Genomic DNA, 14913 nt, shown 5'->3' on the forward strand with positions numbered 1-14913 from the left:
TTCTTCAATTTCAAGGATACCAGCATACTTTTAAAAATAGATCTTTTACAGACAGCCCTGCCTTCAAACCCCTTAAACCAGTGGTTCTCAACTTGTGGGTCTCCAGATGTTTACCAGCTGTTAGGATTTCTGGGAGTTGAAGGCCAAAACATCTGGGGACCCACAGGTTGAAAACCACTGCCTTAGACTGAAACAGTACCTTTTTAAAGTAGCACTGGGGTTGTTTGCACTCAAGACCCTTGACTAAAACAGAAGCACCTTGTGTTTGCACCAAGATTTTCTCCCATTGTTTCTCCAGGATTTTGATTATTTTATCTTTTTTATTTAAAAAATCACCCAGATCTTAGGTAGTGGTTTTAAATTAGCTCTTATCTTTCCCAGAGCCTTTGCATTGGCGATTGATCTTTCTCCAAGCCTCTGCATTGGCAATCTTGGGAAATTGATATTTCAGCTCCTCCCACACACAGCATCATCGTTTTATTTACAAGTGGGCGATAAAAGCAGACAACAGTGATTAACAGTGGGAAATTAGCCAATCGACTCAGGAAAAAATTATTGGAAAAAAAATACTTTTGACACAGCAAAATACCTCACCCACACAATTGAAGCTTGTGTCCTGTGAAGGGCACAGTGGGATGCCGTTTCTTAAATGTGTAGAAATCCTGATTTTATTTTGTGTGATGAAGTCATGAGTAAGCCACATTTAGATGGAAGGAAGAAAATTCTCATGTGGGGTATATACATACTGTTCTTTAAAGATGGGGCAGAATTAACAAATGCCTTGACATTTCTGACTGTTGAAAGGAAATAAATTTGGAATGTCCACAAACAGTGCAGGTGACATGAAGAAAAGAGAAATGTTGGTTCCTCTGGTTGGGAAGAATTTTTAAAATTCTGGAGGATCTTGAAATGCTAAAGAACACATTTATATCAGTGTAAGCAACTGCATTGGTTCCTGGGGCCAATACCCTGTTCTAGGACTCACCTGAGAATATTAAAAATGTTAAAAAATAAACGCAGCAAATCCAAATGCTGGAAATCCATCGTTAGGGACCTTTCATATTATGCAATTACAGTGCTGTGATTTCACTTCCAATTTCCATGGCTGTATCCCATGGAATACTCCTGGGCTTTGTAGTAAGTTCAGAGGTGCCAGACAAGAATGATCTCTCTGAGAATTCTCAACTGAACAACCCTAGGACTGCTTAGGATGTTGCCACAGCAGTTAAAGTGAAATCATAACATTTCGAGTCTGTCATGTAAAAAGCCCCCATACTTTTGGAAAACAGTTATCTTTTTTATATTTTCTTAAAGGAAGCTCAGCAATCAGTTGAAAATACTTCTTTGTTCGTGTCAGGATCAACTTGAGAAACTGCAAGTCATTTCTGGTGTGAGAGAATTGGCCATCTGCAGGGATATTGCCCAGGGGACGCCTGGATGTTTTGATGTTTTTTCCATCCTTGTGGGAGGCTTCTCTCATGTCCCCGCATGGAGCTGGAGCTGATAGAGGGAGCTCATTTGTGCTCTCCCCGGGTTGGATTCGAACTTGGCAGCCGTCAGGTCAGGTCAGCAACCCAACCTTCAAGTCACAGGGCTTTAACCCACTATGCCATCGGGGGGGGGGGGGCGCTCCTGAAAAGACATCTAGGAGGAGCTGTTCACCAAAAAGGATTAACAGGCTTTGGGCCACTCTTTGCCCATCGTGGCTTAGAGGATGTCACACATCTGAAAAGAGAAAGGAAAAGAAAGAATGTGCTGCTGAATATCAAAGATTGCATCATGTTGTCAGACAGATACTTAGTGGAAGATAAAAATATTCTTATGTATTTATACATTCCAACAGAAATGTTCAACATTCTGTCAGCTTCAGAACAGTAAATTCAGGTTAGTTTTAAACAAATAGCTGGTGGGAAGGCTGACAGAGTGGTTGACTGTGACCCAACCACCATGTTTGTATTTTTATTTGTTTATTTTTACCTGAATATCATTGTGCCTCATGTTTATTAACTGTACAACACTCACCATCACTGAAATGATTTAGAGCTGCATTTATGATGCAAAAGCATAGTTCAGAGGCTTGAGAAAAAGAATGGCTAATAATATTTGTAACCTTTTAAAATAGGCATTGAATATACAGCCTGTTTTTTAATATGTGTATGACTCACTGGGTCATAGTACTGCTTCATAAGGCAAAAAGTAGTAGGAAAAAAGAAGGACCCTATTATAGATAAATAGACTAAATCAAAGGAGCCAAGGCTCTAAGTTTGCAAGATCTGTTGACTTTAAGGTCTGTCATGCATAGGGTCACCATAAGCCAAAGCTGACTTGACAGCAGTTAACAACAAAAATATAACAAGTAGCTTTTATGTACCACTGATTTAACTTCCCTTTTCCAACTGCAGTGAGTTTACAGTTCTGTTTTGAAGGACTTTAAACAGGAGCATCTTTTATTTAAAAAGAAAACCAGAAAAATTAACAAAGAAAAGCTTGTGGGTTTTAAAAGAGCTGGAGAGGTGGATGGCTGGATCAGGCAATAATTATTAATGTCAACATCAAACCACTTTTATGTTTTTCAATTAAATGGAATGCATTAAATTTGTCTTATGATTAAATATATTAAATATTTGTTCTTGATACTTATTGGAATAGAGGTTTATAGCTCCATAGACCCTGCATTCTCTTTCTCCTTGTCTTTCCTCCTGATTTCAGATTAAAAGCACATTATTTATTTTATTTTTACAAAGGACTAAAACAATATGTTTTAATTGCATCATCATAGATTTGAATTTAGTGTTAGGAAGAAGGTCAGATCTTATTGCATGTTAGAGCTGTTCTTGCAGAAGTTGTTGCTAGCAGATGAAATTGTATGAGACCCGGTTGTATTCTACAAGATGTTTTGCAAATTTTGTTGAAATTTTTAAAAAGCCGCAAAGCTGGTTCTTTTGACTGCAACCAAGAACCATGTGTATGCCTTCCTGATTTTTTCAAGATTCATTTCTTGTGTAGAAAGGTCTTCCATTTTGAAAGTGTGTATCTGGCTGCTTCATCACACCAGAGCATGAATCCACTTTACATTCGGTTTCCGCCTCCTGCAGAATTCTGGGGTTTGTAGTTTGGTGAGGCCCAGGACCTGCCTGGCTGAGCTATTGAAAGGCCCCTCCCCAAAGTGGATTTAAAGTGGATCCAAACTCTAGTGTGATGAGGTGTTCAGTCTGCTAACTTCCAAGTTGTTTGTAGGCCTTTTCAAGCATGGAAAGGGAGGAAGACATGGACCATTTTCTGCCTTCACAAGTTTCCTCGGAAAATCTGAAACTCATCCAGACATGATTGTGAAACTACACACAGTTAAAAATCTTGGTCTTACTGACTTCTGCAACTGCCTGTATCCAAATGCAGCTAATGTTTTCTTTCACATCTTCCAAGTAAACATAGGAAGGCCACAGTTGGAAGAAATGAGGCTACATTATAACACACAAAAGATGAAAGGGTCTCCAACATCAGGATAGGGCACTGCTGTCATCAAGTTAAATCTATCTGTATTACATTAAAGTTTTGCCAATTATCTTCCAATACAAATGACTACAAATGAGGGAAAGCTGTAGTTACAGCTCAGTGTCTGTGACAGACAACCTGTTGATTTGGATTCTTCTTTCTGGAATAGATGGGGATGGGCCCAATGTATCAGTGCTAGGGATAAGAACAAATGTTTTTAAAAGCTGTTCTGGTGTTCTGTTCATTATGTAATCCCTGATTGACTGACAGCAAAGAAAGAAAGTGAAGAAGCAACAGTCAAACATTGATTCTGAAGAAATAAGACACGCAGAACCTATGATTCAATTTGTCAGTTGGGCTGGATGAGAAATTCCTCTTTGTGCCCCAAATGGCAAACATTCAGAAAAATCTTGTTCTCACTGCATTTTATTTTAATCTTATCTGTTATTATTTTAGAACAAGTTCTGTTTCTGTTGATTTTTGTTCCTTCCCCCTGAAACATATTTTTTCTTTCTGTTGACTTTATAGCCACATAATTATTTAGTTAGCAATCACAGATTCCAGTTTTTTTTTTCAAATGTAAACCTACCTAACAGGACCTTTTAACAGCTTACAGTTATATTTTGTTCCAGAATCCAATCAAAACTAAAACTACAGCTGGATCTACACTGCCTTATATCCCAGGATCTAATCCCAGATTATTTGCTTATCCCAAATTTTCTGTCAGTGTAGATTCATATAGTTCAAAGCAGATAATTTGGAATTGGATACTGGGATATAGAGCAGTGTAGATCCAGCCTATAAGGCAGACATTTTAAAATAGTGTTACCTCACAAGTTCAAAAAAGTCAAGATACCTGCTATATGTTTTGTTTTTACAGACAGTGACAGGTAAGGTAAAAATATTCCAAGGGAGTTTCTACCATTTTTCAATGAAATACTTTTCTGCCATATAGGTCCCTTCTACACAGCTGTATAAAATCCACATTGAACTGGATTATATGGCAGTGTGGACTCAGATAACCCCGTTCAAAGCAGGTATTGTGGACTATCTGCCTTGATAGTCTGGGTTAGATGGCTGCATGGAAGGGCCCATAGAGTGTAATGTATTGGGACAAAAACACTCAAAATTGTTGAAACATCATGCAGAGAGTGTTGTCGAAGGCTTTCATGGCCAGGATCACAGGGTTGTTGTATGTCTTTCAGGCTGTGTGGCCATGTTCCAGAAGTATTCTCTCCTGATGTGGGCGAAACATCAGGAGAGAATACTTCTGGAACATGGCCACACAGCCTGAAAGACATACAACAATCATGCAGAGAAGCTGATGTAAGTGTTTAAATGAGAAAGAATCCCTCTTTCTGCTCAAAAGGTGGAAGGGCATGAATAACATGCTCCTTACTGTCCAGGTAGCTCCAAGAGAAAATATTGTTATGAGAAGTAAGAATGGAAATACCTGGTGAAGACACCTGCAACTCATTTCAGTGTAGAGAATCACTGAAGCCTGACCAAGGGCATAGAAAAAACAGTGGTAGAAGGCTTTGTGTTGCTGCACATGAAAAGCATTCCTTACTACATAATCTGTGTAACAATTGATACAGCTGACAGAGCATTTAATGAGAGGAACCCTACCACACACTGTATATAAGTACACACTTTTGTGAACTGAAGGTGTGAATTAACAGGGATTCATGGACAACATGTATCTTTGAAGAAATGGTGGCATCCAATCTGCTTGGAGTAGTGATGAGCCTGAAGTTCTATCATGGATGAGACCAAAGTCCCTTGTGGTCCAACATTCTGTACATCTCAAACTCTTTTTAACTGTTATACAGAGATGCACTGCTGGCTCTAATACTGAGTAGTGTCTGTTGATGGCTCAAACTTCATTAATTACTTCAGTTTACTTTGAAGTTCATCTGAATTGACAGCTATAAACATATATTCAAACATGAGTTTGTGTTTGGTAGAAAGTTTACTTTGAGTTTCCAAGAAAAGAAAAAGTAGTGTGTAATATTGTATTTTAAAAATGCTCTTGTTGGCTCTTAAAAAAACCAATAAGTATAGATGGCAAATTATTAGAATACAGAGATGTTGATTAGACATTTTAGGCAACAGCGTCATATATGAATACCTTTTAGATCTAGCAGTAACAAAATTTGATTCTGGGAGGACTAAATTATTCCATCACCCTGAAAGAGGGTTAAGACATAGAAAATATGCATTTTCTGTGTTGTAGACTCATGTAATGATTTCCAAGTACAGTAGAGTGCCGGAGAAATATGTATTTAACCACTATTTGTTTATGCAAATGTTCTTCTTTTTTTTATCTAACAGAAAGGAGAGCCCTTCTGCAACATGCTTTCATTAGAGACTACTGAGCAATTGACCTTTGAGATTCCTCTGAATGACTCAGGTTCAGCTGGACTTGGTGTGAGCTTAAAGGGCAACAAATCTCGAGAGACTGGGGCTGACCTTGGGATTTTCATCAAATCTATCATCCATGGAGGTGCTGCCTATAAGGTATGTGGAGGGGGTGGGGGGTGGGTGATGGATTTTTTGGTAACTTTAAACCAGAACAATATTGTATGCATCAATTTTCAGCTTTCCATGCAAGAGAGGTGTGCATTTTTAAACTTCTATGCTAGGAGAGATATGGCATCTTTCAAAGGGTGGGAGTTGTGAAATCTTCCTGTTGTTGTAGGATTGCAGTTCCTGACATTGTAGATTCCTTATGCAAGTTTCCTCTAAATAAGCCTCTTCAGTTTGGGATGCTGTGAGTTTCTTTGGGTTGTACGGCCATGTTCCTTCCTGATGTTTTGCCTGCATCTGTGGCTGGCATCTTCAGTTTGGTTGGTTTACAGGAGCTATGCCTTTGGATTGTTTTGTTTTTATTGTTTGAGAACAGAGGGAACAAAGACATTTTTCTTTACTGATACTACTTAGATGTGCTAGGATGGGTTCCAAGAGACTCATTAAGAATCATAGAGTTGGAAGAGACCTTGTGGGCCATCCAGTCCAACCCCTTGGTGTCAGCTCACCACAGCCGCTCCTGAATGAACACACAAGACTCTCTGTGATATCACCAGAAACTTTTACTGTAGGAAACATGAACATCAGAAAAGCCAAGAATGGGATACTACGGCCAACCCTCCTTTATATACCCTCCCCCTCATTTGAACAGTCTCTTCCCGCTCAGTAAAACCCCGCGCAAATTCCCCGCCAAGTCCAGCAGCCGTTTCTTCTCCAAGTCCTGAGCCGCAGGTGTCTTATCAATGTCAGTGACCCTGAAACTCAGAGCCACATCCAGGCTCTAGTAGCAGGGTTCTGACATGGCGTCCTCCTCCCCTTCATCCTGGAAGGAAAAGATTAAACACAACTATTGTTCTCCGCCGTCCAGAGTTCCTTTATACTTTTTTAACAGGCTGCAATGGAATACCGGGTGTATCTTTCCTAGGTCCTTGGGTAGCCTCAGCTCATAGGTCACTTCGTTTATTCTTTTTGCTACCCTGAATGGTCCTATATAGCGTGGAGCCAATTTCTTGGATGGGAATCCCAATTTTAGGTTTTTTGTGCTCAGCCAAACCAGATCTCCTTCGCCCAATTTGTCCCCCTCTCGGCGCCTACGATCCGCAAAGAGCTTGTACTTCTTTTGTGTTTCCCGCAATGCCTCTACCACGGTTTGCCACCCTTGCTTGATTTTGGCCGGCCATTCCTCGTCGGTCTGGCCCTCCCCTTCCTTCCACTCGGGTAGCCTGGGGAAAGGTGCCACCTCCTGTCCGTATACTATTTCGAATGGGGCACGACCTGTGGCCGAATGTACGGCCCCGTTAAAAGCCATCTCAGCAAACGGTAGAAGGTCCGCCCAATCATCCTGTCTATAATTGGTGTACATCCTTAAGAATTGGCACAGTGTCTGTTGGGTACGTTCGACCCCCCCGTTGGTCGCGGGATGAAAGGCCGAGCTCAGGTTCCTTTCTGCTCCTAACAGCTGTAAGAATTTTCCCCAAAATTTTGCAGTAAATTGGACTCCCCGGTCGCTAATTATTTTGTCGGGACACCCATGTAGGCGATATACATGCTTCACATACAAATCAGCAAGTTTTTCAGCTGAAGGGAGTTTTGGCAGGGCCACAAAGTGTGCCTGTTTTGAGAATAGGTCCAATATTGTCCAAATGTATCTGTGGCCTCTGCTGGGGGGTAGTTCGCCTACAAAATCCATGGCTACGCATTCCCATGGCCTCATGGGCTCCACCACCTTCTGCAATAGCCCCTGGGGCTTCCCCGGTGGTGTTTTTCCCTCTGCACATAATTCACACTGCGTGACGTACCCCCTGGCGTCTTTCCTCATTCCGGGCCACCAGCATTGTCTGGCCAACAGTTTAATAGTCCTGGTGGGGCCTAGATGACCCGCACCTTTGTTATCATGGTACTTCCTTAACATTTCTCGTCTTAAACATTCAGGGATATACAATTTCTTATTTACAAACACCAAATCCCCACACAATTCTCCCTTTTCTTTGTTAGTTTGTAACCATTTGTCCATTCCATACGCTCGCTTCAACTCTTCCTCCCATATTTCTCCTCCCCCCGTGGAAATGGCAGTACGTTTGTTTTCTTTGGCCGCTTGTGCTCGAGTTAGTACTGCCAGGCCCCATTGCTTATCTAGGAATAGGCTCCCTTCAGATTCCTGAATTCCTCCCCCGTGCTGAGGCATCCGAGAGAGAGCGTCAGCGAGTATGTTATGTTTCCCCTGGAAGAATCTGAGTCTGAAATCAAAACGGCTGAAATATTGGGCCCATCTAATTTGCTTCGCTGATAGTTTACGAGGGGATCTTAGATACTGTAAATTTCTATGATCAGTCCACACCTCAAACGGTGTTCCACTTCCTTCCAGAAAGTGTCTCCAGCACTCTAGTGCTTTTAGAATAGCTAAGGCTTCTCTCTCCCAAATTGGCCAGTTTTTTTCTGTATCGCTAAACTTTTTTGACAGATAGCCACATGGCTTCAGGTTCCCCCCCTCGTCTTTCTGTAGCAGAACTGCCCCATATGCCCGGTCTGATGCATCGCAATGTAATACAAAGGCTTTAGACATATCAGGGTGCTGTAGGACAGGCTCCTCAGTAAAACGCTTTTTAAGGGCTTCGAAAGCTTCCTGGCATTCTATTGTCCATGTCAGTTTGGCCCCTGGGGCCTTCACTTTGGCTGTTTCTCCCCTGCCTTTAGTCTTTAACAAATCCGTTAATGGCAAAGTGAGGCGCGCAAAGTCCTTGATAAATGTTCTATAGAAGTTTGCGAACCCTAGGAAGGATTGCAGCTGCTTCCGTGTTTTGGGGGCTTCCCACCCCCTCACGTCTTCTACCTTCGCAGGGTCCATCGCCACTCCCTGGGAGGAAATCCTATACCCCAGAAAGTCTATCTGGTCTTTATTGAACTCGCACTTGGCAAGCTTCGCATACAGTTTTGCTTCTCTCAACTTTTGCAGGACTTCCCTGACTAGTTCTATGTGTTGCTCCTTAGTCCGAGATATTATCAATATGTCATCTAAAAAAACAAAGACCCCCTTGTACAACAATGGATGCAACACTTCGTTGATTAATTGCATGAACGCGGCACCTCCGCCGCACAAACCGAAGGGGAGCACACGATAATTGAATAATCCGAATGCACAGGAGAAGGCCGTCTTCCACCTGTCCTCTGGTTTGATCTGCAATTTATGGTACGCTTCAATTAAGTCCAATTTAGTGAATATCTGTCCCTCCGATAACTGGGCGATCAAGTCCTTCACTAAGGGTAGGGGGTATTTATTTACAGAACTGATTGCATTCAGGCCCCTGTAGTCAATGCAGAGCCTCAGCGTTTGGTCCTTTTTCCGCCTGAACAACACAGGCGCCCCTAGAGGGGAATTTGAAGGCTCTATGAAACCCCTCGCTAGGTTTTTATCAATGTATTTTCTCAGTTCCTCCTTTTCCCTAGCCGACATTGGGTATATTTTTGCCTTGGGAAGCTCTGCTCCTGGGACTAGCTCTATCTTCACTTCAACTCTCCGCTTCGGTGGGAAACTGTCTGCTTCCTTCTCATCAAATACGTCCACAAAATCCCGATACTCTGGGGGTAATTTATCTGCCAGTTCTGCTATCCTGATAGAGTCTTCCTCCCCCCTTTTCCCCGGCTCTCTCTCCACTTCCTGGCTCCCTTCTTCCAACTTCATCCTGAAGATCATGCTCTTATCCTCCCAGTTGATTTGCGGGTTGGCCTGCCCCAGCCATGGCATGCCTAGTATAACATTATAGCTGGCTATTTGTGATATCACAAATGACACCTTTCCTTCCCAACTCCCTATCTTACACTTTACATCTTCGGCACTGTACTTAGCTAATGATCCCGATGCTGTGGATCCGTCCAACTGCGAGAAAGCTATTGGGGATTCTAGGTTCGTTCTTTCGCATCCCAATCCCTCGGCTAATTCAGGGGAGATGATGTTCCTGGAACATCCACAATCCACAAATGCTTTGCAGGTTGCTTGTTTGCTGCCACTTTCAAGCTGAATGGGGACCACTATCATGGCTTTGTCCTGACTTACCAACCCCCCCGAGTGGTGCCTCATCGGTGGTTCTTCCTCGGCGCGTTTCCCTGCCACGGCTCTTGGTTTGGGCGGGCCTCCGCCTTCCCCTTTTCTCTGCCAGCACTCGGCAGCCCTGTGGCCCAAACGGCCGCACACGAAGCAGCCCCTCCTGCTGGTGCTCACGTTCCCTGTCGGCTCCGTTCTCCTCCCGGCTGGGGTTGATCCCTCCTTCCGGCTCCCCTCTTTCATCTGCGGCCGCTGCTGTAGCCCTCCTCGGTGCCTCCTCGCCTGGGCCAGCGATGTCTCGATGCGCCCCGCCAGCTGAATCCATCCGCGCAGTGTGTCAGGCTCATCACGATGCACCGCCCAGGAGAGGATCTCCCGCCTGAGACCCTCTTTGAAGAGTTCTATCTTTGTTACTGCAGACCATTCCGGCACCTTTTCAGCGAGGCATTGGAACTCCTCCGCATACTCAGATACTGACCTCTGCCCCTGGGAGACGGTCTTCAACTTCTCCCTCGCCCGGATCTGCTCCAGTGGATCTCGGAAACGGGTCTCCAGGGCCCCCATAAAGCGTCGGAGTGACCCCAGACATGGGTCGCGCCGCGCGTGCAGTTGAACGTACCAGCTGGCCGCTCCCCTCTTCAACACTGCACCAATGGCCCGTACCCGGCTGGATTCCGTTCTAAAAGTGTGAGCATTGTCCTCCATATAGCCCCTCACCGTGGTCAGGAAAAAATCCAGTTCAGAGGACTCTCCCCCAAACTCGATCCTTAGTTCCTCTCGTCTCGGTAGGGGTCCCTGTGGTGGCAATCCCCAATTCTCCGCCCGTCGCAAGCCCCCTTGCGGACCAGTGGGCCCCGCTGCTGCTTCTCTTGGCCCTGTGCCACGCCCGGCATTCGCCAGGGGCACCAGGGTCTCAGTTGGGAGCGTAGCCGGGATTCTCGGAGGCTTTTCCCCTTCGTCGTCACTCTCCTCCACCCGCGTCAGGCTTGTTTGGATCTTGGGCCGGGCACCGGGCTCCTTTCGCATTTCCCTTCCCTTCGGTGCTGGGAGGTCTGCAAAGCCCTGGCTGCTTCCCACGCTCACGTCCCACATTGAGCTAGCCCGAAGTTCCCTTCCTCTCTCCGGCTCCGCCAAAACCGCCAGGCGCTCCATCGCCCTCGACATCACTGCCAGGGTGGTCTCCATCGCCGACATCCTCTCCTCCAGAAACACCATCCTTTGTGGGCCTGGGGAAGGTGAACCTTCCTCTCCTCCGGTGCTGTCTCCCCGCACCACTCCACGCCTCTGGGTTACCCCATTTGGCTGGGCATAAGCGGTGGATGACGCCAGGGCCGCCAGCTGGTGGAACTCAGCGTCCGGCTCGGGAGTGGCCCTTTCCGACCTTCCTCCTCCTGCGCCCAAGAGCTCTTCATCCTCCACTTGCATGTTACACCTCACCGCTACAGCGGGATGGTGTCCGTATTCTTGGCTTAGTGTCAGCTCACCACAGCCGCTCCTGAATGAACACACAAGACTCTCTGTGATATCACCAGAAACTTTTACTGTAGGAAACATGAACATCAGAAAAGCCAAGAATGGGATACTACGGCCAACCCTCCTTTATATACCCTCCCCCTCATTTGAACAGTCTCTTCCCGCTCAGTAAAACCCCGCGCAAATTCCCCGCCAAGTCCAGCAGCCGTTTCTTCTCCAAGTCCTGAGCCGCAGGTGTCTTATCAATGTCAGTGACCCTGAAACTCAGAGCCACATCCAGGCTCTAGTAGCAGGGTTCTGACACCTTGGCATGAAGCAGAAAAATCACATTCAAAGCACCCCCAACAGATAGCCATCCAGCCTCTGCTTAAAAACCTGAAAAGGAGGAGACTCCACCACACTCTGGTGCAGAGAGTTCCACTGCAGAACAACTCTCACAGTGAGGAAGTTCTCCCTAATGTTCAGGTGGAATCTCATTTCCTGTAGTTTGAAGCCATTGTTCCTCATCCTGCTGCTCCAGGGCAGCAGAAAACAAGCTTGCTCCCTCCTCCCTATGATTTCCCCTCACATATTTATACATGGCTATCATGTCTCCTCTCAGCCTTCTCTTTTGCAGGCTATAAATATACCCAGCTCTTTAAGCCGCTCCTCATAGGGCTTGTTCTCCAGACCCTTAATCATTTTAGTCACCCTCCTCTGGACGCTTTCCAGCTTGTCAACATCTCACTTCAACTGCGGTGCCCAAAATTGGACACAGTATTCCAGGTGTGGTCTGACCAAGGCAGAATAGAAGGGGAGCATGACTTCCCTGGATCTAGACGCTATTCCCCTATTGATGCAGGCCAGAATCCCGTTGGCTTTTTTAGCTGCTCCATCACATTGTTGGCTCATGTTTAACTTGTTTAACTTGTTGTCCACAAGGACTCCAAGGTCTTTTTCACACCTACTGCTGTCAAACCATGCATAGAATTTTAGCCAAATTTTAGCAGAAATCGGGCATTAGTCCTGGGTGTGTTTCTGAGGCACAGGAGGAGACTTCCTCCTGATGACAATTTTTTTGGAAAAACAATTTGTGGCAGGAAAGATATTGAATATTGCAAAACAGTGACCTGAGAGAATAAATGAATTCTTCAGAAGTCCAGAGTGAAGGTTTATTCTGATTAAGGATAAAGTGTGAAAGTGGGATCTTATAATTTACACAATGGTGAATAAATGGTCTTTATGACTGGCCTGATGAATGTGTTAGATACATTTGGTGCAGGTGCAACATGGTAATAAAAAAATTAAATTACTCTTCTCAACTTCCTCACCTCCCAAGATACAAATGAGTAATATAACAAAACTTCTGGATGCCTTACACCAAACAGATGACTAGAGAGTAAAATACTAAAAGGAAGAATATGCTTGTATCTCAGCAAACATAACTTATTCCAGAATATGGCAAAATAAATTTTGATTGCAAAATCAATAGTATATCTCCTAGTAAATATTAGATTGGGCTCAATTATAAAGTCAGATCACACACCCTAATGTACAACCATTGTTTTTAGTCCAGCATACACACCTCATATATTTATTTATTTACAGCATTTATTTTCCACCTTTCTTGCCCTGAAGGGGACTCAGGGTGGATCACAGAACAAATGTGGCAAACATTCAATGCCATTTATACACTGACAAGACAGACATTTGTACACACACACACACACACACACACACATATATAACACATACATACATATAGGCTTTTCCCATCTTTGGCATTTTGGATGCTTGTGCTCGGTTCCGGCCACAGGGTGGGGGTGGGGGTGCTCTTGCTCCCTCTCCCTTCTGAAGTGCTTTGTTTGTAAACTTCCTCCATGATTGAATTGTTGTCATTTTTTCTGGCATTTCCTTATGGGTGCCTTAAAATACCTCCCCACTTTTAAGTGGTACGTATTTATCTACTTTCGAACTGCTAGGTAGTCAGAAGCTGGGCTAAAGGCCGGGAAGTCACCCTGACCCAGACTTCGAACTGTCAACCTCTTGATTGACAAGATTTACTACAGCTGGTGGTTTGATCTGCTGTGCTAAAGCCAAATCCAAATATGGAGATTTAATTTCACTCTTACTCTGTTTATGGACAATATTCATAAAACCATTTAATGGTTTTACAAGGGAAATGAGCAGCTTGGTTTTTCAAGTACATTGCTATGGGAAATATTTAAGAATTGGTCCTACAGGGTATATTTATACCAGCATTAAAAATAGAACACTAAAACTAGATTGGACATGGTATAAATTAATGATGTCACAAAAAACAATGCATCTCGAAAGCTTAACATTTTAAAAGGGTGGAATAATATAAGAGCATAGTTGAAAGTTGTGCAATTCAAGAAAATACAACTTCTTTACTGTATATACAACAACGTTACTATGAATCTAGTAATAAAAATTCCAGGGTGCTTGCTAACACCATAGAGAAAAAAGTTAAAAGATATGTAATAGTCCAAGTTTATAATAATGGGGACACACCAGTAACCATGTTTGGGGGAATTAATAATGACTTTAGACATTTTTATTCCTTTGTTATTCTGGTGTCACTTACTAAGGGATTAAAATTACTAAGGATCTTGTAGGCAGCTTAGCCTAATTAAGATGTTTATTATGTCTAAAATGTGCTTTCTTTGCCAAACCATTCCCTTTTTTTCTCCCAATATTAAATTCTTTTAATAAAAAAATGGAATATCGCAGCAAAGAAAGGATTTGGTTTATAAACTCAGCTAAATATTATTCTGTCAGTGGGGAGGCCTTATGATACCTTGATGTCTTACAATAGAGACAAATAATTCAAAGTGCAAGAAATGACAATGACATGTGTTATTTTAGAACAGACTTGTTCCATTAGAGTGCTTGGATAAAAGGATAATTGACATGATAGGTATATTCTCTGAGGAAATTTTGGTGATCATGAACAAGAATTATGGCCCTCATGGTCTTTTTGGGAGGCAACTGTTTTTTTTTGTTTTTTTTACAGAAGAAAAACTAACCCAGTTCAAAAACTAGAGGAAAAGAAATAATTAAAATTACTGTTTTAGCAATGAAAACCCCATTTCAAAGGGACCATTAAAAGACAAACTCTCTTGGACATGACCCCCCCCCCCCTCATTTTTTAAAAAATTGTGAATTGCTTCTCCTGGAACCATTAAAGCAGATGATCCCATGATCAATAGTTTGCTTTCTTGAGTATATCTATGGAGATTCCAGTGGGGCAAAAATGGCAGGGAAGTGGATCTAAGCATAGTTCTTCCCCCAGCTTCTGAACGATTTGGTGTACTGTGTTTTCTAGTTAAACGTTATACATTTGCTCAAATCTGCTCCCCAGCCTTCTTGTGAACATG

At 43.4% G+C, this 14913-nt stretch overlaps 1 protein-coding gene across 4 annotated transcripts in view; it reads left to right on the top strand.

Moving 5' to 3' along the window:
• Positions 1-14913, top strand: part of pard3b (par-3 family cell polarity regulator beta) — a 691700-nt gene that overhangs the window by 294588 nt on the left and 382199 nt on the right. For all 4 annotated transcript variants that reach the window (XR_010002345.1, XM_062969128.1, XM_008114949.3 and 1 more), the window contains one exon: positions 5827-6012. Coding sequence is in view for 3 of the 4 variants with exons in the window: in XM_062969128.1 (XP_062825198.1) it covers positions 5827-6012 (186 nt within the window). In the remaining variant the exon portion in view is untranslated. The remainder of the gene's footprint in view (positions 1-5826; positions 6013-14913) is intronic.

Source organism: Anolis carolinensis, chromosome 1, assembly GCF_035594765.1.
Source record: "Anolis carolinensis isolate JA03-04 chromosome 1, rAnoCar3.1.pri, whole genome shotgun sequence".
Taxonomy (NCBI): Eukaryota; Metazoa; Chordata; class Lepidosauria; order Squamata; family Dactyloidae; genus Anolis; species Anolis carolinensis.